This window comes from Lampetra planeri, chromosome 43 (genome assembly GCF_965212315.1).
Source record: "Lampetra planeri chromosome 43, kcLamPlan1.2.h2, whole genome shotgun sequence".
NCBI classification, from domain to species: domain Eukaryota; kingdom Metazoa; phylum Chordata; class Hyperoartia; order Petromyzontiformes; family Petromyzontidae; genus Lampetra; species Lampetra planeri.
Window position 1 is genome coordinate 3,689,870 of NC_136149.1, and position 27,408 is coordinate 3,717,277.

The 27,408-nt window shown below is 50.6% G+C and overlaps 1 protein-coding gene across 1 annotated transcript; it reads right to left on the reverse strand.

Annotated features, from left to right (window-relative positions):
* Positions 1-7: 7 nt before the first annotated feature.
* Positions 8-19,309, reverse strand: NUFIP1 (nuclear FMR1 interacting protein 1). The gene is made up of 10 exons (XM_078614084.1): positions 18,825-19,309; positions 18,140-18,300; positions 15,444-15,545; positions 15,220-15,282; positions 14,200-14,276; positions 13,458-13,550; positions 10,389-10,639; positions 8,509-8,652; positions 2,949-3,340; positions 8-1,437 (listed from the first exon to the last, which is right to left on the reverse strand). Exons 1-10 carry the CDS (start codon positions 19,123-19,125, stop codon positions 1,129-1,131), a joined length of 1,893 nt encoding a protein of 630 aa, XP_078470210.1. The 5' UTR covers positions 19,126-19,309; the 3' UTR covers positions 8-1,128.
* Positions 19,310-27,408: the final 8,099 nt, after the last annotated feature.

A 27,408-nucleotide genomic window follows, 5' to 3' on the forward strand; every position in this document is an offset into this window, starting at 1 on the left:
AAACAGCTCTGGACAATATATATTTTATTCGGTTAGATTGCCATGCAACGCACACACGCCTCGGTAGCAGAGTGCGTCGGAAAGTTGCAGTGGCCTCCGCCACTTGAAGGGGGATCTCAGATACGGTTCCGAGATGTCTCCTTCTGTGGACCGTTCTCAACAGTAAGGTGATGCGCCGGGCTCTGTACAGAGTTTAATAAAAATCCCCCCCACGCACCCCGACCCCCCTTCCTCCGTGCTAAATGTAAAAAGCGAGTGCGCTTGAGTGCGGCGTGATGTACCGGTCGTCTCAGGTTTGGCACATCACGCGCGACTTGATCTATTCCAATACGCTCGGCAGTAACGGGAAGACTCCGTTGTTCACAGGGGACTCCGTGTGACCGTCGCAAGTTGTCTGCGCTTACAGAATTATGAGCGTTCCGCAAGACGGATGCCCCAGCAGCTGACTGCAACTCATGCTCCCCCGCACACTGGCAGAGCCAGTGGGGGGGGGGGGGGTGCGGTGGCACGTGCCCCCCCCAATGATCCGATCGAAATCCCTAATTTTGATCGGATCATTGGGGTTTATTAGTAATAAATCGGCATTTTGCGACCCTCACTGCCCCTGTGTAGCATATTATTACTTGCCAGGGACTCTATGAGATGATAGGACAATAGTCTGAGTCCATCATTGGCAATAAGTAACGGCAAAGCGGTTATAAGTGACTCACAAAATTGTGCGCAGTTGCGTATACAGTACACGACTTTCCTGAAGGCAAACACCTTCAGCGAGCCGATCACACAACGCGGTTCGAATTCGACCCTCGATCGATGGCTGCGTCATCGCCGCACACGCGTCGAATAAAAAAGCAAGGGACAAGTCCTCACTTACTAACAACTCCTATCATTTTTCATTGCTGGAGGGGTTGCCTCCCACCCCCCCCCCCCGACCTCAAAATCCTGGCTCCGCCATTGCCCCCGCAAAGGCCGAAGATCGCGGTGCCACGTGGCCACAGACACGTCGCAGCACTGATGAGGTTCCAAAAATGTTAAGAGATAAAAAAAACACACTGGCCAATCCTCCTGTCCATGCGTTTTTTCTCTCTCTCTCTCTCTTCGCCGAGTTTGTGCGTCGGGAAGCGGAACCTCCTAAGTGGGCACCTCCACCAAGGGCGGAGTTTCCCAGATCTCCTCGCTGGCCCTGGCGTCGTGGTCGACCGCCGTTTCTTTTGAGATCGTTGCAACATCGACGGGACCCTCCTCGGAGTCGCGGTGACCTGTCACCTCCGACCTCTCAGCCACGCCCGTCGGTTCGGCGTTGTTCGACGGGGACGAATCGGCGCGACTTCCCGCGCTGGGCCTCCGCTCGCCGGTCGGCGCGAAGAAGCCTCTCTGGACGACGTAGCGGACGCACTGCAGGAGGGCGTTCCTCTCTTTCCTCATGTCTGGTGCCAGCAGCTGCAGAGAGATCACGGGCGATGGGGGGCAATGGGGGGAAGAAGGGGACACGAGATTAAAACATCACCCAGACAAGCCGGCTCCTGGAATGAATGCCACGGAAATTTACATTTAAATTGCATCAAAGTTGTCTCGCGGAAAAGATCCCAGCGGCCCATTTCTTTTTGGCAGCAATAAAACACCGTCGTCGTAAATTCAAGTCCGAGCAAGTGCGCTCGCAATTGTTTAACCACGCGGGGTCTATTTAAGGGGTACAGTACCCACCCCCAAGACAACAACGCAAACTCCTCGGCAGGTTTCCGCGTGACGCCCGGGCTGTCAGCCCATGGCACCCGTGTTATTAAACACGAGCGCGCTCCACAAACAAATCCCTTTTGGGCAGAAACTGACAAAGCGATACGCGGCGGGTGGGGGAGGAGTTGAGAGGTTTCACGAGCCGTAACAGATACCTGTCAAGACAGCCGAGCCACGTGATGTGTACGACGCACGCTAAGATTCGCCCTTCTCGCGCTCGCACAAACCGTCGGCGATTCACAATCGCCATTCGATTGATTCGAAAGGTGATTTGATTTCTACTTTGACGAACGTAGTAGCAGCTGCAGGACCAGCGTGACCCAGCAGCACATGAGGCACGCAACGAATCGACAGCCAGCGATTGTCGCGCGAACCGCAGCATGTACCACGAGCGTAACAATCTCATTTTTTAACCGACGAATCTACGAACCGTTAAATGGACACCGCCGACGTGGCTTCCGCGCAGGACGAGCCAGACGAGTGAGACACGGCGAGCGGACACACGCGACGGGCGCAAGCGCGACGCTCCCGTCGTTCAAGAGATCTGCTCGCGCCCGTCTCCCATACGTCGACGGCGTCTGCACGTATCGTGGCATCGCGTCACGTGGCCAATGCATCGAACAATCACCGGCGAAGAACGGACGAGGACACCGAGAGCCGTTGCGTGGGGAGAGTCGCGGGATGCACGAGAGACACGTCGACTTCAAAGGAGGATCACATCCCTCGTGTGTATGGCTAGAAAAAAATGCGACTGATAACTTTGTGCCAATATTGGTTAAGCCAGGAAAGGGATTCAGTGTATGAACGGCAGATTGCTTCAATGCCTCTGTTCAACTTCTAGAGTTCACATTAGTTCACTGCCAAGGGGGCCCACGTAGAGCCCATAGACTGACATGGAGATACACAGACTCACTCACACAGAGACCCATACTCGCATAACGACCCATAGACTTGCATGGAGTTAACAATGATTCCCTAAGTGGGCTCAAATAGAGAGCCACAGACTCGCACGGCGATTCATACACTTGCAGAGTTCACAGTGGTTCAATCCAAATGTGACCATGAGGAGGCAAAAACAGAACCCATTCTTGAATGTAACCACGACCACAAACCGTGACAACAACTCATGGAATCACTGGCGGGCGTGGCGGCGGGAGACCCGTCACACGGGGGGGGGTTAAAACCGACACGCCGCCGCGTGGCTAGACTTCTCTTACCATTGCCAGCAGCGTGGGCCGAGGCTTGGCCATTTGTCCATGTCCGCCCCGGCCCCTCCCTCGGCCCTTCCCACGGTCGCCTGTTCGCCAGCGGCCCTGCCAGCGGCCGCCCTGCCCATGGCCGCCCTGCCAGCGGCCACCCTGCCAGCGGCCACCCTGCCAGCGGCCGCCCTGTCCCTGGCCGCCTCGCTCGTCGCCACCCCGCCCGTCGCCGCCCCGCCCGTTGCCGCCCTGCAACTGTGGATCTCTTGGCTCCTCCGCTGCTAGATCCCCGCTGTCCTGCGCTTGGGTTCCGGGCGGCTCTGCGTCGCCGTTCAGCGACTTCTCGGCGGCCTTGCTGGGCGGGAAACGTCGCTCCGGTTCTTTAGCCTCAGGCCGCTTGGACGACAGCTCTGTGAACGGACAAACAAAAAGAAGTTAGGAAGATCCGCGCGCACGTAGATTATGCAAACGCTTTCCAAACATGTGTTTGTCCTCGGGACGTTTTGTGAATTGTCGTATCGCAGCTACCGGCGAGTAGACATCAGGGTAAAAATGTTCACGTGATTGCAAACTGTCCTCTTGATTGTTGCTCTGGTTTGCGCCACGTTTTGGACAAGAGCTTTCGACACTCTGGGCGGCTTTCAACAGGGTAAGTCGCTAACAGCAACTCAATACAGGTAGTCCTTTACTTACGATGGAGATGCGTTACGACGACCCCATCGTAAGTCAAATATATCGTAAGTCGAAGATGGCCTAGCATACCCAGGAGTCTTAAAGAATGGTGATGATTTAGCAAAACAGAGCAATTTACAGTACCGTACTGTATAAACTATATACTGTATGTAATTATTAATTACAATACTGTATTGCACAGTAAAATATAAAGTAAAAAAACAAGGTAAATTCTCATCCTACCTATATGAACGGCAATTTAATAGAAAGTTTTTTCAGGAAACAATCCTATCTGCTATAAAAACTTTTAACATGCTTTGAAACACAGAGAAAGATACACGCGCTAACACCGAGACAACTTAACACCGAGACCGCTGGTGAGAGTGAGGCATTACCACACAAGGCGGGAGATGCGTACAGAACATCCCGACACCGTCCCAACGTACAGTATCGTACCTCGTACGCTGCTGCGTTTGCCTGCCGCGCGAAATTTAAAATATTTAACAATTTTGTCGTATCGCTATCGCAATCGTAACATCGAAATATCGTAACTCGGGGACTATCTGTAGTCCACAGGATCGGTTCAAGTTCGCGAACAAAAGTGAAAAGCGAGTTGCCGGTGAACTGCCCCGCCGCCGATTTGTTCACCGACCGCTCGCCCTCCACCAGCGCTCGCGGGGACGGTCGACACCGCGCCGAGCGGCCGTGTCCGATGCGAGGGTCGTAGGTCACGCACCCCTGGTGTCTCGGTCGAACAACTCCGCGGTTGGCGTCGCTTCGATTGACCGCAGCGCACCCTGGGGCTGGCGCTGCGATCGCTATCGCGCCAACAGCCTGGGGCAGGTGATTTACGCGTCGAGCTTAGCCCGAGCTCCAGGAAAAAGAAACAAAAATAAATTCCGCAACTGCTCGACATTTCTGAATCGACTGAACCGCGTTCGCGTATGGAATGCTTCGAAGCCCCGCAATAATAATAACAATTTTAAAGTGGACAGCATTTGCTCACATTCGACGAGAGAGAACCGAGAGGCACGAGGGGGAAACACAGGCGAGCGGGAATGGCAGCAGCCACGCGGTGAGCCGTCGCCAACTGCCCAAGCTCTTGTGGTCCTCGACATAGGAAGGTGTTTTGAGGCATATTCTTGGTTCTTACGGGAAAGTCACGTAGACAGAAAACAAAAAATGAAAAAAATAAAAGTAAAATAGAAAATAATTAAAATTCGTAAGAAATTGAAAATAATAAAAGCAAAAAAATATATATTTAAAATTTCTTTATTATTATTATTATTTAATCCTTTTTTTTATTTTTTATTTTCTATCTACATGACTTTACCGAAAGAACCAAGAATATGAATTCCTGCCGTCACGAAAGTTTGAAGTCAAAAGTGTTTTGAGGCAATGAATGAGTGTTCGCATGTGAGAGGAAACCAGGGCGTCTTGAAAAAACCCATCCCGTACAGACAGAACACAGATGGAGATGAGTTCACACTTCGGCGTCTTCAGGGTATGGCACCTCGACTCCCACGGGGAATGGAGTTTCACGAAATTTGTGGGATCCATCAACCCTCTCTGCTGCCTCCCACACAGTGCTGGATTAGAAGCGTGGATAGACTTCTTCATTGGACACGTTCAAGGGTTGGGTGTGTAACTATGCATCTTGGCATAAACTAATGCCATTTCGTATTCTCAGGATTGTGAATAAGAATCAATCATTTTCAAGCGTATGTAATGCATATGCCAAATACATTTTCGTGCGATATTAATATGCGAATGGAGTGAAGAAAACGGCGCAAATGAAGGACTTTTGTTGAGGAATAATACAAGCGAGATGGCATGAGGCAAAAGAGAATGTCCAGTTTCTGGGTGGGTAACTAACACTCAGCCACGAGACAGAGGGAACCACTTGCCCCTTTTGCAATTCCACCGAACCGTCACGATTTCATTCGCTTGATTCCGTTACAGAATCGATTTCTCTTCTTGGTTCTTTCGGTAAAGTCACGTAGAAGGGAAATAATAAAATAATAAAAATAAAACATAATAAAATAATTCTCACGACGTTTCGGCCACAACGCAAGCAGCCGTCCTCAGGTGAAGAACAGGTCTGTCGGAAAGACAGCGTCTGAATGACGAAGAACAGGTCTGTCGGAAAGACAGCGTCTGAATGACGCTGTCTCCCCGACAGACCTGTTCTTCACCTGAGGACGGCTGCTTGCGTTGTGGCCGAAACGCCGTGAGAATGATTTTTTTATGTTATATTTTTATTATTTTATTATTTCCCTTCTACGTGACTTTACCGAAAGAACCAAGAAGATGAATCCCTGCAGTCACGAAAGCTTTAAATCGAAATAGAATCGATTTCCTTCGCAGGAGTCGCGCAAACCCCCCCCCCCCCCCCGTCACCGCACGATGCGTGCCCCTCAAACGAATCGACAGCGACCTAACTGATCCTTCGTCACACCCCCCCCCCCCCCCGCCGCATGCGCTCGCAAAAAAATCTAAAAGCCGCGAGCGATCGAAAGAGGCGGGGGGGGGGGGGGGCGGCATTTCTGTAGGGTAGCACGAGTGCCGCCGGTGGAGCGGCACCGGCTCGTGAAGTACACGAGGGGCGTCTGAGGACCTGCGGCCTCCACTAAAGGATCGGATTTAGCGACGTTAATTTTGGCCATCTGCCGAACACGTGGACGAAACCACCTCGTCGCCATTATGTGCCATCCGGGGTCGTCGGTGTGACGCGCTTGGTCACTCTCGATCGCGTGGACGCGCGCTGGCGAGGCGTGCTGCGTCTTTTGCCCCTGCCCCCCCCCCCCAGTTTCATTCCAACTGCGCGATCGGCATCGTGATCACGGGATAAACTCCACCACGGCATGGGGGCGTAGAGAACGGCGGGCGGAAGCGGATTTCGCGCAGCAACTTCCGAGATCCCTTCCAAGTGGCCTCTCATCTACGCGCCGATTGGTGCGCTGATCCCACATTGCCCTGCTGCAGAGAAATGTCTCTGACACGGCAATCAAGCCCAGGAGTGGGCATCATTCTCAGAGCTGGAAATCGGTCGAAGTAGCTAAACAAAAATCGAATCCATTGGTGACCATTAACTCGCCGTCATTTGAGAACTCGATTTAATCACCGGCGGCTGAAACCCAGATTCGAACCCAGGTTCTCGGCAGTGGGGCGCGGCTCGGTGATGTGACTTGAGCCACCCGCTTTTTAAAAAGGCATCACTTTTGGCACTCACAGCTGCTGCGAGTAACTCGTGCCAGGAAGGGCTTCTCTCCCGTCACGTTATACTACACTGCACTACACGCGCACACACGCGCACGCGTATCATCGCTTTCTAGACTCGTCACCTAATCCGCTCCACTTCCGAGAAACGCGACCAGTATTTCAAGCGACACGGCACGTCCAAGCAGGTGGCCGCGATCATTAGGATTTTCCCTAATTCGCCGAGCTCATATCCACTTTCCAAGTGTGGCGAGCGAACGCACAAGCACCGCCGTTGTTGGCTGGCACGATGCGATGGCGCATCGAATGAGCGAAGGGGCGGTGCCCCCCCCCCCCCGCTCCACCCACCTATCGCTGTCAGCAGGTCACGGTGGCGAGGAGATGTTAACTACCTCGCCTGGTATACAGGAGGACGTGGGTTCGATCTCGACCCTGACGCCTCTATATATTTGGAGATTGCATGTCTCTCTCATCATCGTCACGGTGGCTAGGAGATGTTAACTACCTCGCCTGGTATACAGGAGGACGTGGGCTCGATCTCGACCCCGACGCCTCTATACTTGGAGTTTGCATGTCTCTCTCTCATCATCATCACGGTGGCAAGGAGATATTAACTACCCCGCTTGGTATACAGGAGAGTACGTGGGTTCGATCTCGACCCCGACGCCTCTATATTTGGAGTAGGCATGTTAGCTCTCCCCGTGCTCGCGTGGATTTTTATATCCGGTTTCCCTTCCAGCTGAACTTTACACCCCTCCTCCACCCCCCCCTTCAGTCCGGGACTCGTAGCTGCCGTCGTACCGCCTGCACACTCGCCAGCTAACCCGTGCGCTGCACCCGTGCGCTGCACCCGTGCGAGCTCTGCAAGGGCCGATGCAAAACAGTCGCACCGTTCGGCCCCCGGCTGCTGCAATGGGTGGTCCAGGTATTCTTGTGACCCCCCAATTAACTCTTTAAAACGTAATAGTTTTGCATCGCTACAGGCGATGCACGCTGCCTGAGACGAGTGTGAAAAGACTTTAACACGTAGCAGGCTTTCGCGACCAATATTAATCATAATAAAAGTTTTTGGGTTAGTTCGTGTAAGTATAAATGTGTCGTAACCCTCCACCACCCAACACGGCCAGTAAGGTTTGTTACGTAAACAACGTGCCAATTCGTTACTTCATCGCTCCACATCGAAGGCGAGCCATCCTCTTGGACACGATCAATCCCCTGCTGCCATCGCGTCACCCGTGTCGCTCGCTGTCCATTGTCTCGCGATGTCCTGCTCAAGGCCTCTTCACTTTCACGTCCCCCTTCGTGCCGTCAACAAACCTGCTGTGAGCGGCTTGAAGGCTCAACACAATTCATCTGGGCGGCCTACGTGCTTGGGATACAGGAGGTTGTGGGTTGATCCCGACCCTGACGCCTGTATATTTAGAGTTTGCATGTTTTTCCCGTGGTCGCGTGGATTTTTCTCCGGGTCCTTCGGTTTTCCACTCCACATTTAGAATCAACGTGCGTTTCGAGTACTTGGCTGTGATAGATTTCCACTTGATAAGCCGCTTCGTTGAGATATCATTTGTGGCCAGGTCGTTTCTGAAAACGGGCTATATAGCTCAGTGGGCCTTACCTGGTAAAATATATATTTTTAAATAGTTTGACCCCTCCCCGTCCTGACCTCGCAACCCCCCACGACCCTCACCTTGGGGTGGCTCGTCGTCGCTCGCGCTGTCCGAGTCGCTCCCGTAGTTTGCCATGAGCGCGCCGAGCCCAGCCGTCACGCAGCACGGAATCACGGCGCTGGCGCCGATATTCGCCGCCGCCGCCTTCTCCTCCCTGTCTGAGTCTGTGGCCACAACACGACAATGACGCACGCACGTGAACAACATCAACCACAACAATGGTGTTCTTAGGCTTGGTTTTGGTATCGCGTCGTCCTTCGTGCAGATTGCATCTCACGCAATCGCACGGCAGTCAAAGCAATAATATACGCTGCCAAGCCTGGTGGTGTTTCATTCAGACGCTGTCTTTCCGACAGACCTGTTCTTCACCTGAGGACGGCTACTTGCGTTGTGGCCGAAACGTCGTGAGAATTATTTTATGTTTTACTTTTATTATTTTATTATTTCCCTTTTACGTGACTTTACCGAAAGAACCAAGAAGAAGTCAAAGCAATGTTACTTTGCCTCAATCTCATACAGCTGGAACTTTGACCAATTACACCTAACGAGCTCGCGGCCGCGTCCGAACCCCGTGTCTCCGACCGCCGAGCGGCCCGTGGGTTCGCACCGAGGTCAACGCGTCCAAAGGACGCGTTCCCGCGACACGCGCACGCATCCCTCGCAGAGTTCGTTCCGAAGGCAGGTGCCGCACACGCCACTGTCGCGCGCCGCATCCGCCTTTGTTGTTCCCCAACAGCGCCGCGTACGAGAGAGAGAGAGAGGCGGAGAGAGTACGTTGACATTTAAGACAATGGCTCCGTTGAGCAAGGCGGGGCTGAAAACACAGCCACGCGGCACGACGCTCCCTTTGTAGCGGCACGGCGGACGGAGTGCTCCGCCCCTAAACGAACGCGCGGAACAGAACGTCGCGACGATCGAACGACGCCCGCGACCAAACCGTTCCCCCCGCCCTCCGCCAGCCTCGTCAGATGTCAGACGCTGAAGCAGAGTTGAGAGCCCTGGGTGCCGGTGAGTAGACGGGGACTGCCCGGGAGTGCTAGGCGCTATAGACTTGCGAGGTGGCCAGTGACGGCAGCGCGGCTACGGAATTTGAATCCACCTTTCGTGCAGCTTGGAGCGTTTACCCCCACCCCCCTCCGACCTTACACTTCATTGATTTTCTCTGGGTCCTCCGGTCTCCTTGTCAAACCGCTGGCCAAACATTGAAGTACAGTGCACTCCTTAAAAGAGTCTCGAGACTCAACAAAGGCTTCTCTGGATAAATAACAAATGCAATTGTAATTTTCATAAAAAAAAAGTATTATCTCTCTCTCGACCGACCGACGAAAGAAAAGCACAACGTTGGGGACACGCGAGCCGAGGGCCACCCATTGGCCAATCCGGCTGCCATCACTTCCATTGCAACGTCGTGGGGGGCGTTCGGGGGCGTGGAGGGCGTGGGGGGCGTGGAGGGTGCGGGGGGTGTGGGGTCACATCACAGGCACTTCATTTCGAGCCGGCGATACGCCCGGAGGCGACGTGGCCCACTCGTGGAGTTGGGCACCGCCGCTCAACGGACGAATGAACAAACATCCCCGTGAACTTCTTTCGCAACGTACGTGGCCAACCGTGCGAATGGGAGGTGCGAGGGAAGGAAAACAGACTCAAAGAGAAAAGGCGGTTATAAAGAAACGAGTTTCAATCTTGTGAGCCCCTCAGAGGGCGTGCGACATCCTGCCGCGGAGGGGCAGGGGAGAGATTTTGTACTCAAGTTATTTTATGCAAATGAGCCGGGTCCTTTGTTCATTCTTACTCAACTCCGCACGATGAAAATCACTCGAAGGCTTCAACCGACCGACGAACAAATCACATTTCTTGCACACGAGAACGGAACGAAAATCAACAGACTGTCAAGACGTACCTCCGTCGCTGTCTGCCAGAATGCTCAGCGGGTCAACCTCTTTCCCATAGGCCTTTGCGGCATTCCCCACGCGGTCCTCGTCGCCGGCTGCCGATTGGCTCGTCTCCGACGGGCCGGACCGTTGTTGACTCGGGGTGGGGGTTGTCTGTCGCTCCTCGCCGTTGTGGTTCCAGTCGCCCCCCGGGTCACCCGGACGCTCTCTGTGCCTCCACGATCCGCAGCCTCGCCACCGCCCGCGACCGCGCATCCTCCTGGGAGAACGGGCAGAGCCACCCCCCCCATCCACGGGTGTTTCAAAACGGCTGTCGGAGTTGGCTCACAAGCTCGCACCAGTCATCGAGACCACATTGCCCGGGGTCCTCCGATCCCTCCACCAGAGAGACAAGATCGCTTCTCACCAACTTCAAGATCTTCGGTCGACTCGTACACCTCCCTAACATCCCTACTCGTTTCCCACTCTACTCCCCTAATTTCACATTCTCTGAGCTACTGCAACCCAAAGGCCTTCTGTCCAAAGCCTCATTCGACCTTCCGACAACGGGGATGTCACTCTCTCTGCTGCTGCTGCTCCCGATGTCTGGAACTCCCTTCTTCTGCTTGTCCACACAGCCGAGATCCTTGCCCTGCTCCGTTTCAGGCTCAAGATTTTCCTCTCCTCTTCTGCCGCAATAATGCATCTCTCTCTGCAGTTGTCTTTAGAAGCACTTCTGCTATAACATTGTCTCAATTCTCTCCGTAGTCTGTAAAATTATGTCATTCCCTTGCTCTCGTCAAACAAACAAACACTCCTCGGGTTCTCTGGATCAGCGTGTTCCCCCCCACCCACTCGCATTGTCCTGGGATGCGATCTCCATGCAGAAATCCACCCTGCATTGTCGTAAAACGCTGCATTGTATCGCCACAGGATCCTCCACCGCGGCAGGTGTTTCCCCGAGGCAGTCTCATACTGGGTTACTCCTCTCCCGTCTCAAACACACACACGCGGTCTCCTCGCCCCGGCAAAGCGATCGGTGCTAGTTGCCGAGGCGATCGTGCAACCGAGTAACAGGGGGGAGGGTAACTTTACCAAATTTGGCCGCGACGCCGGCCCAACAACAGCCTGGGTCTGTGAACAATGGCGAGAGATCTTTTACACCGTGAGACTCGCGTGCGTGAAATTGCCACGACCGTACGCACGGTATGGTATCTGTGCTCGGGGTTTAATGATTTAGAAGTTTCAGCCCCACCCAACCCCCCCCCCCTCTGCCCCTCCCCCCACCCTCCAATATTGCCCAGAAATTCGATAAAATTATCACGATTCTTGGTTGCAAGTCATTTCAGGAGTTGCTTTTTTTTTACATTGTTGTTAATTTAGCAGCCTCTGATGGCTGCAAGGGGTTCACACGAACTCATTACGTACGACGAGTACGAACCGAAACACATGGATTCTTACACGTGCGATTCGACGCGCGTTTCGCGAGCTCAACCGATTTATCAGCGCGTCTTCAAACCTCGACTATCCCGTATACCAAAACGTTATCTTCGAGTGGCATCCAACGTAAACTAAACGTGCGTGTGAACACCACTCGAAAAATAAACCCGTTGCGTAATCACACGCAGCCATCGGTACATGTACTGCCAAAAAGATGCTCATTCGAAAGTTTTTATTTAACCACCGACTCGAACACGTGTGTGGGCTGACGAGTCTGGGTCGAGTTTGCCAATTTCTGTTTAAGCTGCCATGCTGGGCCACTCCAGCCGAGGTTACAACTCAAAAAAATTAACCCGTAAAAACAAAGTTTTTCACTATAAATCCTTTATATGCGTGGCGGCTAGAGTCCTCTCGTCCTCTGGCTTGAGATGGCTGCCACCTATGGGTCAGATGATTGCCTGTCACCATTAAGCAATTGGTAATTAAATATAATTGATTTTTTCCTAAAAAGTGTAACATTTTGGAAAAAAAATTTCACGAAAATAAATTGTCACGCACAACGAGTTTGTGTGGAAAATGTCAGCTCGATTGGATCACGAGAAGTGGGTTAAAAAACGACCGAAAGATTTGCACGGTCGTAAGCGCGGAAGCAAGCAAGCAAGCGAACTTAATATAAAGGATTTAAAAAGGGTGCCGCGGTGGCTAGGAGATTCATCTTCTTGGTTCTTTCGGTAAAGTCACGTAGAAGGGAAATAATAAAATAATAAAAATAAAACATAATAAAATAATTCTCACGACGTTTCGGCCACAACGCAAGCAGCCGTCCTCAGGTGGAGAAAGGTCTGTCGAGAAGACAGCGTCTGAATGACTCTGTGGCCGAAACATCGTGAGAATTATTTTATTATGTTTTATTTTTATTATTTTATTATTTCCATTCTACTTGACTTTACCGAAAGAACCAAGAAGATGAATCCCTGCAGTCACGAAAGCTTTAAAATGGCTAGGAGATGTTAACTCCCTCGCCTGGTATGCAGGAGGTCGTGGGTTCGAACCCAACCCTGACACCCGTATATTTGAAGTTTGCATGTTCTCCCCGTGGTCGTATGGATTTTTCCCCAGACCCTCCGGTTTTTCCATCCACATTTAGAAACATACGTTTAGAGTATTAGGCTGCGAAAAATTTCAACATAAGCCACTTCGTTGAGTTATAATTTGTGGCCAAGTTGCTTCTGAAAAAACAGCTATATAGCTCAATGCGCCTAACACCTGGTAAACTAGGAAAAAAAGTTGAGTTTTAGTTTAAATCAGAAGCCAGGCCGACTCTCGCGGGGTTAATGGTTCCGCACGTCGCAACGAGAACACCCGTCAAACATGGGAGACCAGTTTTCAGCAGCGCCGCTCCTTTGTCTAGGGTATCCGGGTGGCCCGTTTGACGGACACGTGGTTATCGTGGCGGGATTTGGACGTTGCCTTGACGACACACCTCCCATAAAAACAGTGACTCACTCTCGCGGTTGCAAGCTCTGGGAACCCGTCAATCCGCACGACTGGCAGTTCGATAATTATTAAAGATGAGAGAGAGAAGAAAAAAAAACAGGTCACCGTGCCCCCCCCAGGGCAAAGCATAAAACATTTAATGAAATTTAAAATCCACTCACCCAAACTGCGCTGTCGTCAAAACGTCTCCTCTGGCCTCCCTCTCTTCATTCAGCACTCTCTTGCGAGCCACATTCGCGGTGGTCGGGAAATTCCTGGGAAAATCAATTAAAGAAGCAAATACATCAAAGATAAAGGGGGGAAAAAAAAAAACTTCGTCGCGTCACAAAAACACGAGATGATCGCCGCGACTCTCAACCGATGGAGCGAAGGCTCACCTTTACAACCGCGCGTCGTCATGCTACAACGGCGAAGGCGTTCACGCGAGCGCGCGTCGATTTTGTTCAAGACGGTCACAAGGTGGAACAAAACGAGGCATCTCTGGACAGACCGTGGATGCCTCCCCAGTGAGAGCCAGGGGTGCCGCTGCTCAACGACACCCAATGCCCGCAACGGGGGTTATTATTCGGAGTTGTTCCCGGCTGTAAACGCCACGCGGAATGCGGAAAACGGAGAGGGAAAATTGCAGCCGGGGAGGGACACTCAGTCGGTGGCGACAGTCAGAAAGGGGGCGCCATTGATTTTACGCTGGGGAAAGACGCTTCACGTGTTAATCCAGCAGCGCTCTTACAGATAAGGCTTGCCCCCCCCCGCCCCCACTCCGTGCAGTGACCGGAGTCTCTGATAAGGCAGAGAAAGTGCGCTTTGGTAGGCGATCTTGACAGCGCGGTGGGGGTGACAGTGAAAACATCAAGTGCCATGGTGGCCCTGTGTTGTGCGAAGCAAAGAGACGAGTTTACTGACTTCCGCCGCTCTGCTCTCCACTTCGCAATGTCCTCCGCCGTCTCCAGCTTGAACTTTTTGGCACCCGGCGCGTGCCTCTGCAACACGCAGGAGGGGAAGTGGGGGGGGAGAGTCAGCGAGAGTCAGCGGAGGTGATGGAGGTGGCACGCCAGGCCGCACCGGTTCAAGTCATCGCCCAGCGTGGCCTCGTAAAAACCACGTGCACTTTGAAGAACATTTTAAAGGATGGAAACTGAAGCCAAAAAGCAAAATGGTGAGTAGAGCGGTCAGCTTGGGCTTTATGAAAAGGCACGTATCATTGTGTACTTTGCAGAAGAGCATTTAAAAAAAAACACGTGTTCCATTATGCTCTGCATAAGATGACTCATCACCTGTCAAGGGAATGGTTCAATAAGCTTCTAGAACATTTTCAGGAGGGGTCTAGCGTTGGGATGTTTGGCCAAATTCAAGAAGGAGCATTTTGACATGGAGGGAAAAAGGAGAGCCCGGGGAAAACCCACACATACGAGGGAAACGCAGTCAACACCGCCAACTCTTACGCCATCTCGCATCGCACGCCTTAAACACCTGGTAATCCCAGGTACTCAACACCTGATAATCTCAGGTACTCAACCCCTGATATTCCAAGGTACTCAACACCTGATAATCTCAGGTACTCAACCCCTGATATTCCAAGGTACTCAACACCTGCTATTCTCAGGTACTCAAACCCTCGTATCCCCAGGTATTCAACACCTGATATTCCCAAGTACTCAAAACCTGGTATTCCCAGGTATTCAAGACCTGGCATTCCCAGAAACTCAACACCTGCTATTCTCAAGTACTCAACACCTGCTATTTCTAGGTACTCAAGACTTGGTATTCCCAAGTACTCTCCAAGTCGAGTAGAAACCAAATTAAAACCCCGCTTAGCTTCTATTCTGGTTGAGATCAGACACAATCCCGGAGTTAATTGGTCGCAGTGATTTGTACATTTCCAATAATTAACCTGTTCTACATTAATCGTATGAAAATACATACATTCATCCAATGAATCTGCACCAGCTTCTCGTGAGCTTCAAAGGTACAGCCTTCCACCTTGCACTGCAAAACACACCCGCACCAGACGGAGAAGCCAAACTGTTACAACATTTATGGCCATCGTTCGGCAGAGGTCTTGCTCATGGCTGATCATGATGATGATGATGCTGACGATGAACCGTGGGGGACAATTGACTGCAGGATTTCAATATCTGCGCGCATACCTTGGTGTGCTGCGACATGTGCTCGTCAAACTTCTCCTTGTTCTTGAACCCACGGTCGCAGGTGTCGCAAAAGTGGGTGTACACTGGCTCCTTCTTCTTTTTCTGCACAGAGGGTGGGAATGTGAGAGGGAGAATATTTAAGATGACCGTCATCTCATGTAGATGTATACAGCGCCTCATTCCAAGACACTTAACAACAATGGTAAAACTGTGCTTAAGATGATAGTGGCTGAAATAAAGAGTGGGGTTGTTATTGAAAGTGGTGGTGTAGTTATGGTGACAGGAGGACCAGGTGGGAGTGGTCAAGGAGGGTTGGAGTTGGCCTGGTCGCGGCTGGGGAGCGGGGGCAGAGAGAACGGGCAGTGAGTAGTAGCAGGGGTAGGGATAGTGGTAGGGGTAGTGATAGGGGTAGTGATAGGGGTTGGGGAAGTGGTAGGGATAGTGGTAGGGGTAGTGATAGGGGTTGGGGAAGTGGTAGGGATAGTGGTATGGGTAGGGGTAGTGATAGGGGTTGGGGTAGTGCTAGGGGTTGGGGAAGTGGTATGGGTAGGGGTAGTGGTAGTGATAGGGGTTGGGGTAGTGGTAGGGATAGTGGTATGGGTAGTGGTAGGGGTAGTGATCGGGCTCATGATGGGAGTTGGGGTAGACCTGGTTGTAGCTGGGGGGTGGAGGCAGCATCTGTGCATACAAAACCGGTCTCATGTAAAGAAATAGAAAGTCAATTTGGCAACTTCAAAGCTGTTATGGCACCGGCGGTGTGAATCAGGATCCTCTCTTCTTCTGCCGAGCGTTCGTCACACCAAGTGGGGCTCTCTCCGCAGTCTTCGGCCCCATCGCCATCTCCAAAGTAGCACCGCCACATGCTCTTAGGTCCTCGATGGCAACTTCTCACTGCATTCTCTTGAGTCTCGGCCTCTTTCTCTCACACTCGGCTTCCACGGTCTGAACTTGCTTTCCAATACGGTCTTCTGACCTTCTGGGCACGTGTCCGAACCGTCGCGGCCTATTCCCGGCCAACTTCTCCTCTCTCGACGCGACCTTCACCCGTCCTCTCAATTCTTCGTTTCTCACGACTTTCACGAATCCCTCTCGGCGTCGTCACCTCCGCAACGCTCGTCAAAGGCGCCAAAAGTTTCTAGAGGGCTCAGCGCTCCGATCCATACGCAAGTGCAATCTTCGCCAAACTGTCACTCTGGCTCTCTCGCTCTCAAGGGACATTTAACTGAGGCCTTGGACTAGGGCAGGGGTCAGCAACCAAAATAACGAGATTTTTTTTTTTCGAATTCGGTATATATATTATAAAAAACCCTCAATGTTTCAAGAGCTGCAACGCTTGTGAATAACGTCACGTAAGCAGCAGTCCTTAAAGAGCCGCATGTGGCTCAGTAGCCATAAGGTGCTGATCCCTGGCCGAGGCTATATGTTTAGCTGTTTCATGTACGCGTACAAGTACGGCATTGATGCATTGTTAATGTTTTTGAAACATTAATGAAATTGCGCGTCTAAAATCGATAATTTACGACTTCAAAAAAAGAACACGCCAATAATATGCGAATTTATCTTAACGCGCGCAAAATAACAACACGCCGCATGAGGCCAAGGCAGCGATTCAAAGGGTAATCGATCCTTGAATCAAATCGTTCCCTCTAATCGTGAAAAGTTATAAAATCGCCAAGGGAAGGGGTTGGGGTCGATACAAGCCTATTTCTAAAAGCGTTCACGATGACCGGGTTTTATATATTTGTGTTAAATCTATTCTTGAGCAACAATGCCGCACCACCGGTCTGCACGTCTCCATCGGTGGAGTCGCGTAGAGGGGAAATAGTGAAGTAATATAAATGTAAAACAGTAGGGATTCTCACGACGTTTCGACTGCAACGCAGGCGGTCGTCATCGGGTGTGAAATCCACAGCAAGAAAATTTGAAGAAAAAAAATTATTGCTGTGGATTTCACACCTGATGATGGTTGCTTGTGTTGCAGTCGAGGCGTCGTGAGGGTTTTTATTGTTTTGTGTTTATATGATTTTGTTTCCCTTCTACGTGACTTTGCCGAAGGAGCCAGGAGTGTGGGTCTCTGCAGTCACGAAAGCTTTAAATCAAAACTTAGCCACATAGTCACTTGAAGATGTTTTCTTGTTCATGTTTTTGTTTGTTGCGGTTGCACCCGATTCAAGAGCCGAATGGCTCACAGGGCTATACCTAATAAATGAAAAAAACTGAAAATACCATTATCGGTCTCTGCGCGTGTTGCATTGAGCGTCTCCTCTGCGTGCGGTGGCGAGCGCCACCACGCGGACAAACTCTGCCAGTGCAGGCAGCAACCACGTCCTGTTTGCCCGTGGTGCTTGAACGGAAGATGCCAGAGAATAATAGACAGAGAGAGAATAATAGAGAGAGAGAGAGAGAAAAGGCTTTGGTGTGCTTTGGTCATGTGGAGAGACAACAGGAAAATTACGTGGGTCAAAAGGTGGCAAGTGATGCAAGTGGAAGGAAAGAAATCAAGAGGAATGCAGAAGAGGTGGTGGCGGCGATGTGGTGCGATCAGATGGCGCAGGGTAGCGTGCAGAAGTTTGGCAAGGAGAGAGGACATCCCCACATTAGTGGGACAAACGCGTGGAAGAAGAAGGAGCTTTACCAGCCAGCCTTCGAGGCGGCTAATTCCCGAAGAGAGTGGCAGTCCAGAGAACCGCGGCTACCTTGCTTTTAGGGGGGCCCTGGTGGTTGTCGTCATCCCGCTGTGGCGCAGGATGTTGCGGCTGGCCACGTGGGGACGCGAAACGCTTTGGGTGGTTTCCACCACGACCCCTACGACCTCCACGACCCCCATGACCGCCGCCGCCGCCTCTTGCCGGTCCCCCTGAAGGGAGATACAAAGAGAAAGACATGACACAAATAATGGGGTGTTCCGAAGTAAGAGCACTCACTGCCTTCGCAAACTGTCGTACAACAGATTTGAAGCTTTCGTGACTGCAAGGATTCATATTCTTAGGTTTTTTCGGTAAAGTCACGTAGGTAAAAAAATTAAATTAATAAAAGTAAAAATGCCTCCGAAACGTCGTGAATTTTTTATTTTATTTTTATTAATTTAAATGTTTTACCTACGTGACTTTACCGAAAAAAACCTAAGAATATGTCGTACAACAGGTGACCGATAGTTTCATCGCATTGGTGTTTCTGCAGTTGACGGCGGCTGCTTGAAATAAACTGCTGTTCCTGCTATACTATACAAAACACAGCACTGCAAATGATTATGCAACACAGCCGAAGTTAGTCATTCAACTTATAGGACGAGCAACCATACCCTGTGAAGTAAACATCTACCAAATGGCAATTGTTAAACGTGACTCCGACAGTTAAACTGTATTATAAATACCACATTACCATGTCTGGCAGGGGGAGATCCCCACTGGTTCCCCCAACCAAATCCGGGTGGAGGTCCGGGTGGATGTCCGGGTGGAGGTCCGGGTGGAGGTCCAGGTGGAGGTCCCGATGGGAGGCCGCTGTGAGGCCCGGGTTGAGCACCACTGATCCAGGGGGGTCCGCTAGGAAAGTGCGGTCTCCACGCAGGCCAAGGCCCTGACCAGGGCAGCCCGCTGAAATGGGGAGGCGGTGGAGGAGGCGGCGGACCGCGCCAGACCGTGGAGGCGTTCGGCGGGCGAAACATCATCCCGTACGAGTCCATAGCGTCTGGTCAAGGGGCCGCGGAACAACCTCGTGGGGGTTTCACGCGCGCGTCAGACACCGAGAAACCCACAAGCAGCGGCACACACGCGAACACGGCTCCCACATGGCACGCACGTGCGCGTCCACTTCCGGTGCCTCACGTCACTTCCGCTGTAGCGCGGCCTGGTGGGGGCGGGGCGTGGTGTGGGCGGGGCGTGATGCGGGCGGGGCGTGGGGTGCGCGGGGCGTGGGGTGGGCGGGGCGTGGGGTGGGCGGGGCGTGGGGTGGGGCGAACGGGGCGGGGTCGACGGGTTCGCCTCGCGTCGCCATGGCAACGCCGAGAGGGTTGCTGCCTTGTCCCACGTGGTAACCGGTGCAGTGAAATTGTCACTTTGTAACAACACGTAGTGGGGCTTTCGCGACAAATGTCATCCGTAATGTACAGCACAGCGGCTGTGTTGGGAGAGCAAATCCACATTTACAATCTGAATGCTCAAATTGTAAAACACCGGTGTTGCTGTACTTGTGACGAATTAGCACGTTCTGTTTACGTGACAAACCTTACTAATTGGCTGTGTCGGGTGGTGGAGGGTTTAACGACACATTTCACCCCCTCTGTTATGGTTGGCACGTTGTGTTCGGGTGGCAGGGTTTGATTCGTGCCGGCATCGAGGGTGGGAAGCATCATGGTGTGTCTCATGGCAATGCAGGGGTTGTTGTTGTTGTTGCGAGACCTGGTGACGACTGAAAAGCACGTCCCGATTTGGTGCGTGGGAAAAAGTGGCGGTGTTGGTGGTGGTGGTGGTGGTGGCGTTGGTGTTGGTGGTGTTGGTGGTGGTGTTGGTGGCGGTGTTGGTGGCGGTGTTGGTGGTGGTGGTGGTGGTGTTGGTGGTGGTGGTGTTGGTGGCGGTGTTGGTGGCGGTGTTGGTGGTGGTGTTGGTGGTGGTGTTGGTGGCGGTGTTGGTGGTGGTAGTGTTGGTGGTGGTGGCGTTGGTGTTGGTGGTGTTGGTGGTGGTGTTGGTGGCGGTGTTGGTGGCGGTGTTGGTGGTGGTGGTGGTGCTGGTGGTGGTGGTGTTGGTGGCGGTGTTGGTGGCGGTGTTGGTGGTGGTGTTGGTGGTGGTGTTGGTGGCGGTGTTGGTGGTGGTAGTGTTGGTGGTGGTGTTGGTGGCGGTGTTGGTGGTGGTGTTGGTGGTGGTGTTGGTGGTGGTGTTGGTGGCGGTGTTGGTGGTGGTAGTGTTGGTAGTGGTGTTGGTGGCGGTGTTGGTGGTGGTGTTGGTGGTGGTGTTGGTGGTGGTGTTGGTGGCGGTGTTGGTGGTGGTAGTGTTGGTGGTGGTGTTGGTGGCGGTGTTGGTGGCGGTGTTGGTAGTGGTGGCGATGAGACACAGAGAGTGTAAACCAGGCCAGAGTTTAGATTTAAAGCTTTGGTGACTGCAGGGATTCATGTTCTTGGTTCTTTCGCGTAAAGTCAAGTAGAAGGGAAATAATAGAATAATAATTAAACATAATAAAATACAATTCACACGACGTTTCGGCCACAAGCAGCGTATATTTAAAATATACGCTGCCAAGCTTGGTGGTGTTCATTCGGACGCTGTCTTTCCGACAGCCCTGTTCTTCACCTGAGGACGGCTGCTTGCGGTGTGGCCGAAACGTCGTGTGAATTGTATTTTATGATGTTTTATTTTTATTATTTTATTATTTCCCTTCTACGTGACTTTACCGAAAGAACCAAGAACACAGTCCAGAGTTTGCTGTTTGGAAAAATTTCCCCGTAAGCCCGACAGTCTGACCATCTACAACTGGATTAATATCCTTGAAATATAACCCATCTTGAGATGCTGTTCAGAGGGGATATTGATTTTCTCAAAGTGTGAGAGGCAGTCATAAGAATAGGAAAAAGAAAGGTCTTGAGCCCAGAGTTGAACAGAGGGCAGGGTGCATTGAAAAATTACAATACTCCTATTGATGCTGCTGCTGTTGGGGAGTGGTTCATGCAGCCAGCTATGGCTGCAAGGTTTTGGTAGTACATGTTTATGCCATTTATTGTGAAAATTCCGTCACAGTTCCTATGATTGCTTTTTCATTGCTTTCATGGCTTTATTTTGGTGATTTCGAAAAGTGTATTGGTTTGGCCATGTTTGTTTGTTGTAGTACAGAGTTAGACTGATGGCCTTAATCTAAGTTGTCTTATGGTTGTTGTTGTTGTTGTTTGACTTGCATCCCACTGGGATTTTTGCACACAGCGTTGGTGTACGGTGGTTTTTTCTGCAATATTTTGCTGTCTTTTCTTGGATTTTCTGTTTGCACTCAGTCACATATTCACTTTAAGATGTTTTCTTGTTCATGTTTTAGTTATTTTGTTTGTTGCGGTTGCACCCGATTCAAGAGCCGAATGGCTCACAGGGCTATACCTAATAAATGAACTTGAACTTGAAGGGAGTTGACAGCACGGACAGCTGTCGAAAGAGAGCTCGAGACAAATGGAACATCAGAGGAGAATGAACGACCTCCGACACAGCGAACCTTGACTAAGGGCTTCAACATTATTGATTATTTCCAATATAATTTTGGGCTAGGATACTTAAATATTTGGCCAAATGTTGGTCGCAAGACAAGTATTGTACTGGTAGGAACCTCCTGGTTACACCAGCCCACAGGGGATTATTGTGTCCGTCGTGCAGGGAGGGGCTGAGTGGGGAGGGAGGGGCTGGGTGGGGAAGGGAGGGTGGAGAGGGGCTGGGTGGGGAGGGGAGGTAGTGGAGGGGCTGGGTGGGGAGGGGAGGGTGGGGAGGGTGGGGAGGGGCTGGGTGGGGAGGGTGAGGCTGGGTGGGGGGTGGGAGGGGTGGGGCTGGTTGGAGAGGGGCTGGTCACCCCGTGGTGCCCTTATAAAACTCAACGTTTAACCTACTCACGCCGGCTTGTGCCCGCCCTCACAGTCGGCCATATTTGCGGAATACACCACGCCGCCGTTGACCCTGGCCATTGACCGAGCAACCCAACGTTCCTACCAGCTCCCTCCGCAGGAATGTGTTTTAGCTCAAGCCTAACCAAACACATTGCTGTATAAAAATTTAACACATTTCGTCATTAAGACATTACACATTTAAATACTGATATGATCATTATGGAACATGTTTATAGGGCACTTGAATTACCCAGAGTTGATTCTGAAAATTAATCAGCTACATATCGTATACCTAGTCGCATTAAAAAGCAACTTATGTACCCTTTAGTGTCGTTTTTAAAGTCTATACATCGTAAAATATGTATCTCTCAATCGCATTTGATATACTTGGATACAGGATAAAACTACAACATTTCTGCATCAATTCAACTTCATAAAAAATCACTCAAATGGATACATTTTTTTAAAATATATAATGCTTCGTGACATTTCAATGAAGTATTCAGCAAATGTCATTACCTCTCAAAGACTTGCCTCGGGTCTAAATGGACGTGTGCACCATTTAGTCTCAGATGTCCGGAGTTAAATACACACTCGCTAAATTAATATTAGTTTAGTTAGTGGCAGCTTTCAAGAATGCACAGAAAGGAGATTAGGCTTTGTTTGTTCCTGAGAAACACATCTGATTTGCTAAGACACTGGCATGTGCTTTCACAATGGGGAAACGGTGGCAGGCATTTAACAGGTGCTGTGGAAAAAAAAGATAAATACCGGACCACTCATGATTCTTGACCTATTTTATTTTACCAGGTAACGTGCCACCGAGCTGTATAGTTCTTTTTTTCAGAAGCTACCAGGCCACAAATGATAGCTCAACGAAGTGGCTTATCGTACAGACATTTATAGCATCCAATAACTCTAATCGCGCGTTTCTAAATGTGGATGTAAAAAACAGAAGCCCTGGAGAAAAATCCACGCCATCACGGGGAGAACATGCAAACTGCAAACATACAGGCGTAGTAGTTAACATCTCGCCACCATAGCGCCCTGTGTGTAGAAAACCCACTCTTGAATTTCCCATAGAATTGTACTCACGTTATCGACCCCCATAGGGATGATGGGCTGAGTCAACCCCCAGCCAGAATTTGAACTCGCGATCTGTAAGATGAATTTTACGTGGCGCTTCTGTCATTGCTAATACAGTAGAGTGTTCTCTGGATTATGAAACGCTCTGGAAAGTAATTTGCATCTCAAACGTGTGCATCATGAGGGCAGTGCAGCAAAATCCATTGTTGTACTGTACTATGTCTATGCTGACTGCCTATCAACATCTCGCACTGACCAGCGTGGTGAAGCATGGTCAAATATAGCCCCAATGACCAGCATGACGTGGGGAGGCCTTAATTCAGCAGGTCTGTACATGCCCATCGAGCAGAGGTCGCAAACGGGTTTTGATTCCTTACCCGTACCCGGCCGCACCAGGGTCGCAAACGGCTACCCGTACCCGATACCCGACCGGGTACGGGTAGCCGGGTATCGGGTAGGGTACGGGTATCGGGTACCCGGTTGCGACCTCTGCCATCAAGTAACATTATGGAGCACTCGGGCGGTATGGATTTTTGGCAGGAACTGGAATCCAGCCGGGTGGCTCAGCAGTCGAGTGAGCTGCTTCACAGTCGGAGGGGTCACGAGTTCATGACCCTGCTCCTCCCCGGCTAGAAAAATGAAACCAAACTTGTCCCACTCCGCGGGGTAATCAACAGAGGCTGCCTCGCGGATAAACTCGCTCCTGCCGTGATGGAAATGTTGGAATTCCCACCGCCGGCCCGGTGCTACGAAGTGGAGATTCTGACCGTCGCCCTCGATGCTTACGTTTGAGCAGCCAGTCGCTATTGGCTTTGATGTTGCATCGTGATGGGGCTTGACTCCTGGACGGCGTGTGCCGGCACCAGGACGTTTCAAGTTTCAAGTTTAATTTATTTGGTACAGCCCTGTGAGCCATTCGGCTCTTGAATCGGGTGCAACCGCAACAAACAAAAACATGAACAAGAAAACATTATAAAGTGACTATGTGACTGAGTGCAAACAGAAAATCCAAGAAAAGACAGCAAAATATTGCAGAAAAAGCACCGTACGCCAACACTGTGTGCAAAAATCCCAGTGGGATGCAAGTCAAACAACAACAACAACCACAAGACAACTTAGATTAAGGCCATCAGTCTAACTCTGTACTACAACAAACAAACATGGCCAAACCGAAAAACTTTTCAAAAACCACCAAAATAAAGCCATAACAGCAATGAAACAGTGGTCATAGGACGTGGGGTGGCTTCCGAATAAACACCCAGGGGGAGGTCAGCAGACGCCGTGGAAGGTGGCCGCTACCATCAGCAGTCAGCCTGGAATGTAAACTCAGTGGTGGCGGCGGCGGCCGTAATAGCCAAGGGTCACGGGCCTCACGTATGTATGTGTTTGTACGTTGAACTTCTTTCGCGCCGTACGTAGCCAACCGTGCTAATGGGAGGTGCGGGGGAAGGACAACAAACTATGGGGGGGGTCTCTGTGTGAGTCTTTGTATGTGTGTTGGACTTCTTTCGCACCGTACGTAGCCAACCGTGATAATCGGCGTGGTGGTGGCAGACGTCTGCACCTGGGGCCTTTTTAAGGTGAGGGTTGGTGGGTCATGCAAACCTGTGGTCACCCCGCAGCCCGGCAGGAGATGGCAGTGCAGCAAGTAGGTTGCGAAGCCCCTTCTGTGGAGAATTTGAATGTCACCCCTCGTATGTGTTGTTACCCCACATGCAAAAAAATCGTTCGAGGAAATGGCCAAACATTACAATCCAGGACGTTGCTGAAAAAAATGAACATTGAAACTCGGCGAAGCATCCCTGGGCAAATAAAGAGCATCATGACTTGTGTTATTGTTTTTAGAGAATATTCAAACTTACCACTTGGTGTGTGTCGGAATTGGAATTTACCTCAATATCCGTATTTTATCCAGTTTCCTCCAAAAACGACACTGTTACCAATCGTTATCGTACATTGTGAGCCCAAATCGCGTACTGGTAAATATTTATTATTCATACAATTTTGGGCCAAATTTCTTGCAACGTTTTCTCTACGGTGTTGACATTGAGGTGAATTTGCAAAAGGAGATGCGTTTAGTTTCGACAAAATGTAATCCCGCAGCTTGTTCTTGTCAAACAGTTATTTTTTCCACCAGCTTAACTCAATGGAAACTTAATGGAAACGTGACAAAGTTGTACAATTTCAAAAGAGTGCACACAATGCCTCTTTCACTCTTCAAGGTATTTATTTTGAACCAAGATTTTAAAAAATAATAATCATTCAATGACACGCAATTTATCATCACAGCTCCCCGTATGAACTACGGACTAAGGCACGGGTCTAACGCGGCCCACACGTTCATATCAAGCAGCCCGCGGCCACGTGGAGCACAGCAAATCAAATCGTCCCGCACTCCGTCTGAGCCGCGCTCGTTCCGATGAACAGTGCAATGAAGGCTGCACCACTCCGTCTGCAGCGCTCATGGCTATGGTGGGGTGAGAGGTGTAAGTGAGGGCGAAAGGCTTTTTGCGTCCTGGTGGTGACAGAAATTATACTGGTAGGAACCTCCTGGTTACACCAGCCCACAGGGGATTATTGTGTCCGTCGTGCAGGGAGGGGCTGGTGGGGAGGGAGGAGCTGGGTGGGGAGGGGAGGGTGGGGAGGGGCTGGGTGGGGAGGGTGGGGCTGGGTGGGGAGGGGAGGGTGGGGAGGGGCTGGGTGGGGAGGGTGGGGCTGGGTGGGGGGTGGGAGGGGTGGGGCTGTACGGGGAGGGGCTGGTCACCCCGTGGTACCCTTATAAAACTCAACGTTTAATCTACTCACGCCGGCTTGTGCCCGCCCTCACAGTCGGGCATATTTGCAGAATACACCACGCCGCCGTTGACCATGGCCATTGACCGAGCAACCCAACGTTCCTACCAGCTCCCTCCGCAGGAATGTGTTATGTGAATGTAACATTTAGGTTGAGAGAAAACAAAACTATTCAGAGGTGATTTTTATTTATTAAAAAATATATATAAATATTTAAACAATACAAACGAGACGAGAAAAGGAATGGAATCTTAAATTGAATCGCGATCATAAGTCATGAGATTTCATCAAACCGTTGGTGGGTGTGTAGTATGCAACACTTTATTTGGTATGCATGAGGAATGTATGTTGATACAGTATTGGTGAATTAAAAGATTCCCACACTCACGATACGTGCATCATATTGCACGTGTCAAAAACAACAACAACAACAACAACAACAACAACATTATTTACGACTTAGACAAATATTTGCGAATGTGCCTCTCGGCTCATAGAATGTTCGAGAGACAATGGAACGTGTGAAACGATGGAAAATCATCTGTGAAGTTTTAATTAATTGGTGATGATTTGCAAATATTGGCATCCGAAACGTATTGTCACAGAAGGGTACCGCATCTCAACTGGACCCGAAGAGTGACCAATGTGGAAGTAAGAAAAATGTTGTACCTAGCAGAAGACCACCTTATGATGATGCAGGCAGTGGTGAAAAGGAAGCTGACACTATTTAGACACGTATGTAAGATGGACAACAGGACAATTAAAAGTGTGTTCATCTTCTTGGTTCTTTCGAAAAAGTCACATAGAAGGGAAATAATAATATAATAAAAAATTCAACATAATAACATAAAAATTCTCACGACGTTTCGGCCACAACACAAGCAGCCGTCCTCAGGTGAAGAAACAGAGCTGTCGGAAAGACAGCGTCCCAATGAACACCACCAAGCTTGGCAGCGTATATTTAAGCTGGGTCGGGGGGAGAAGAGCGCCTTGACAAAGGAGTTTACATATCAACACCGGAATTAAGCATATTGATGGAAAATGCAGATATGGGATTAGTCACTCCTTGTGGAATGTGTACTGTAGGTGGTGGGGGGGGGGTCAAAGTCATATTATGCTCGTGTATTTTGTAGGATTAGCAGTGATAAAGGGAGGAAGTAGGATTAGCAGTAATAAAGGGAGGGACATTTTAATCGTAAGGAGCTGCAGCAGCCAAACCACCGCGTATGTTTTATTTTTATTATTTTATTATTTCCCTTCTACGTGACTTTACCGAAAGAACCAAGAATACGTGGCCACTATCTTTTTGGTTCTTTCGGTAAAGTCACGTAGAAGGGAAGTAATAAAATAATGAAAATAAAACACAATAAAATAATTCTCACGACGTTTCGGCCACAACGCAAGCAGCCGTCCTCAGGTGAAAACCAGGTCCGTCGAGGCGACAGAGTCTGAATGAGGTCCGTCGCCTCGACGGACCTGGTTTTCACCTGAGGACGGCTGCTTGCGTTGTGGCCGAAA

Excerpts from the sequence above, each read along its gene's own strand:
- NUFIP1 (XM_078614084.1), bottom strand. The coding sequence starts at position 19,125 with ATGGACTCGTACGGGATGATGTTTCGCCCGCCGAACGCCTCCACGGTC. Across the intron at positions 13,551-14,199 it reads TGGAGAGCAGAGCGGCGGAA|GAATTTCCCGACCACCGCGA; the intron begins GTCAGTAAACTC and ends TGATTTTCCCAG. Across the intron at positions 8,653-10,388 it reads TCTGGCAGACAGCGACGGAG|ACTCAGACAGGGAGGAGAAG; the intron begins GTACGTCTTGAC and ends TTGTGGCCACAG.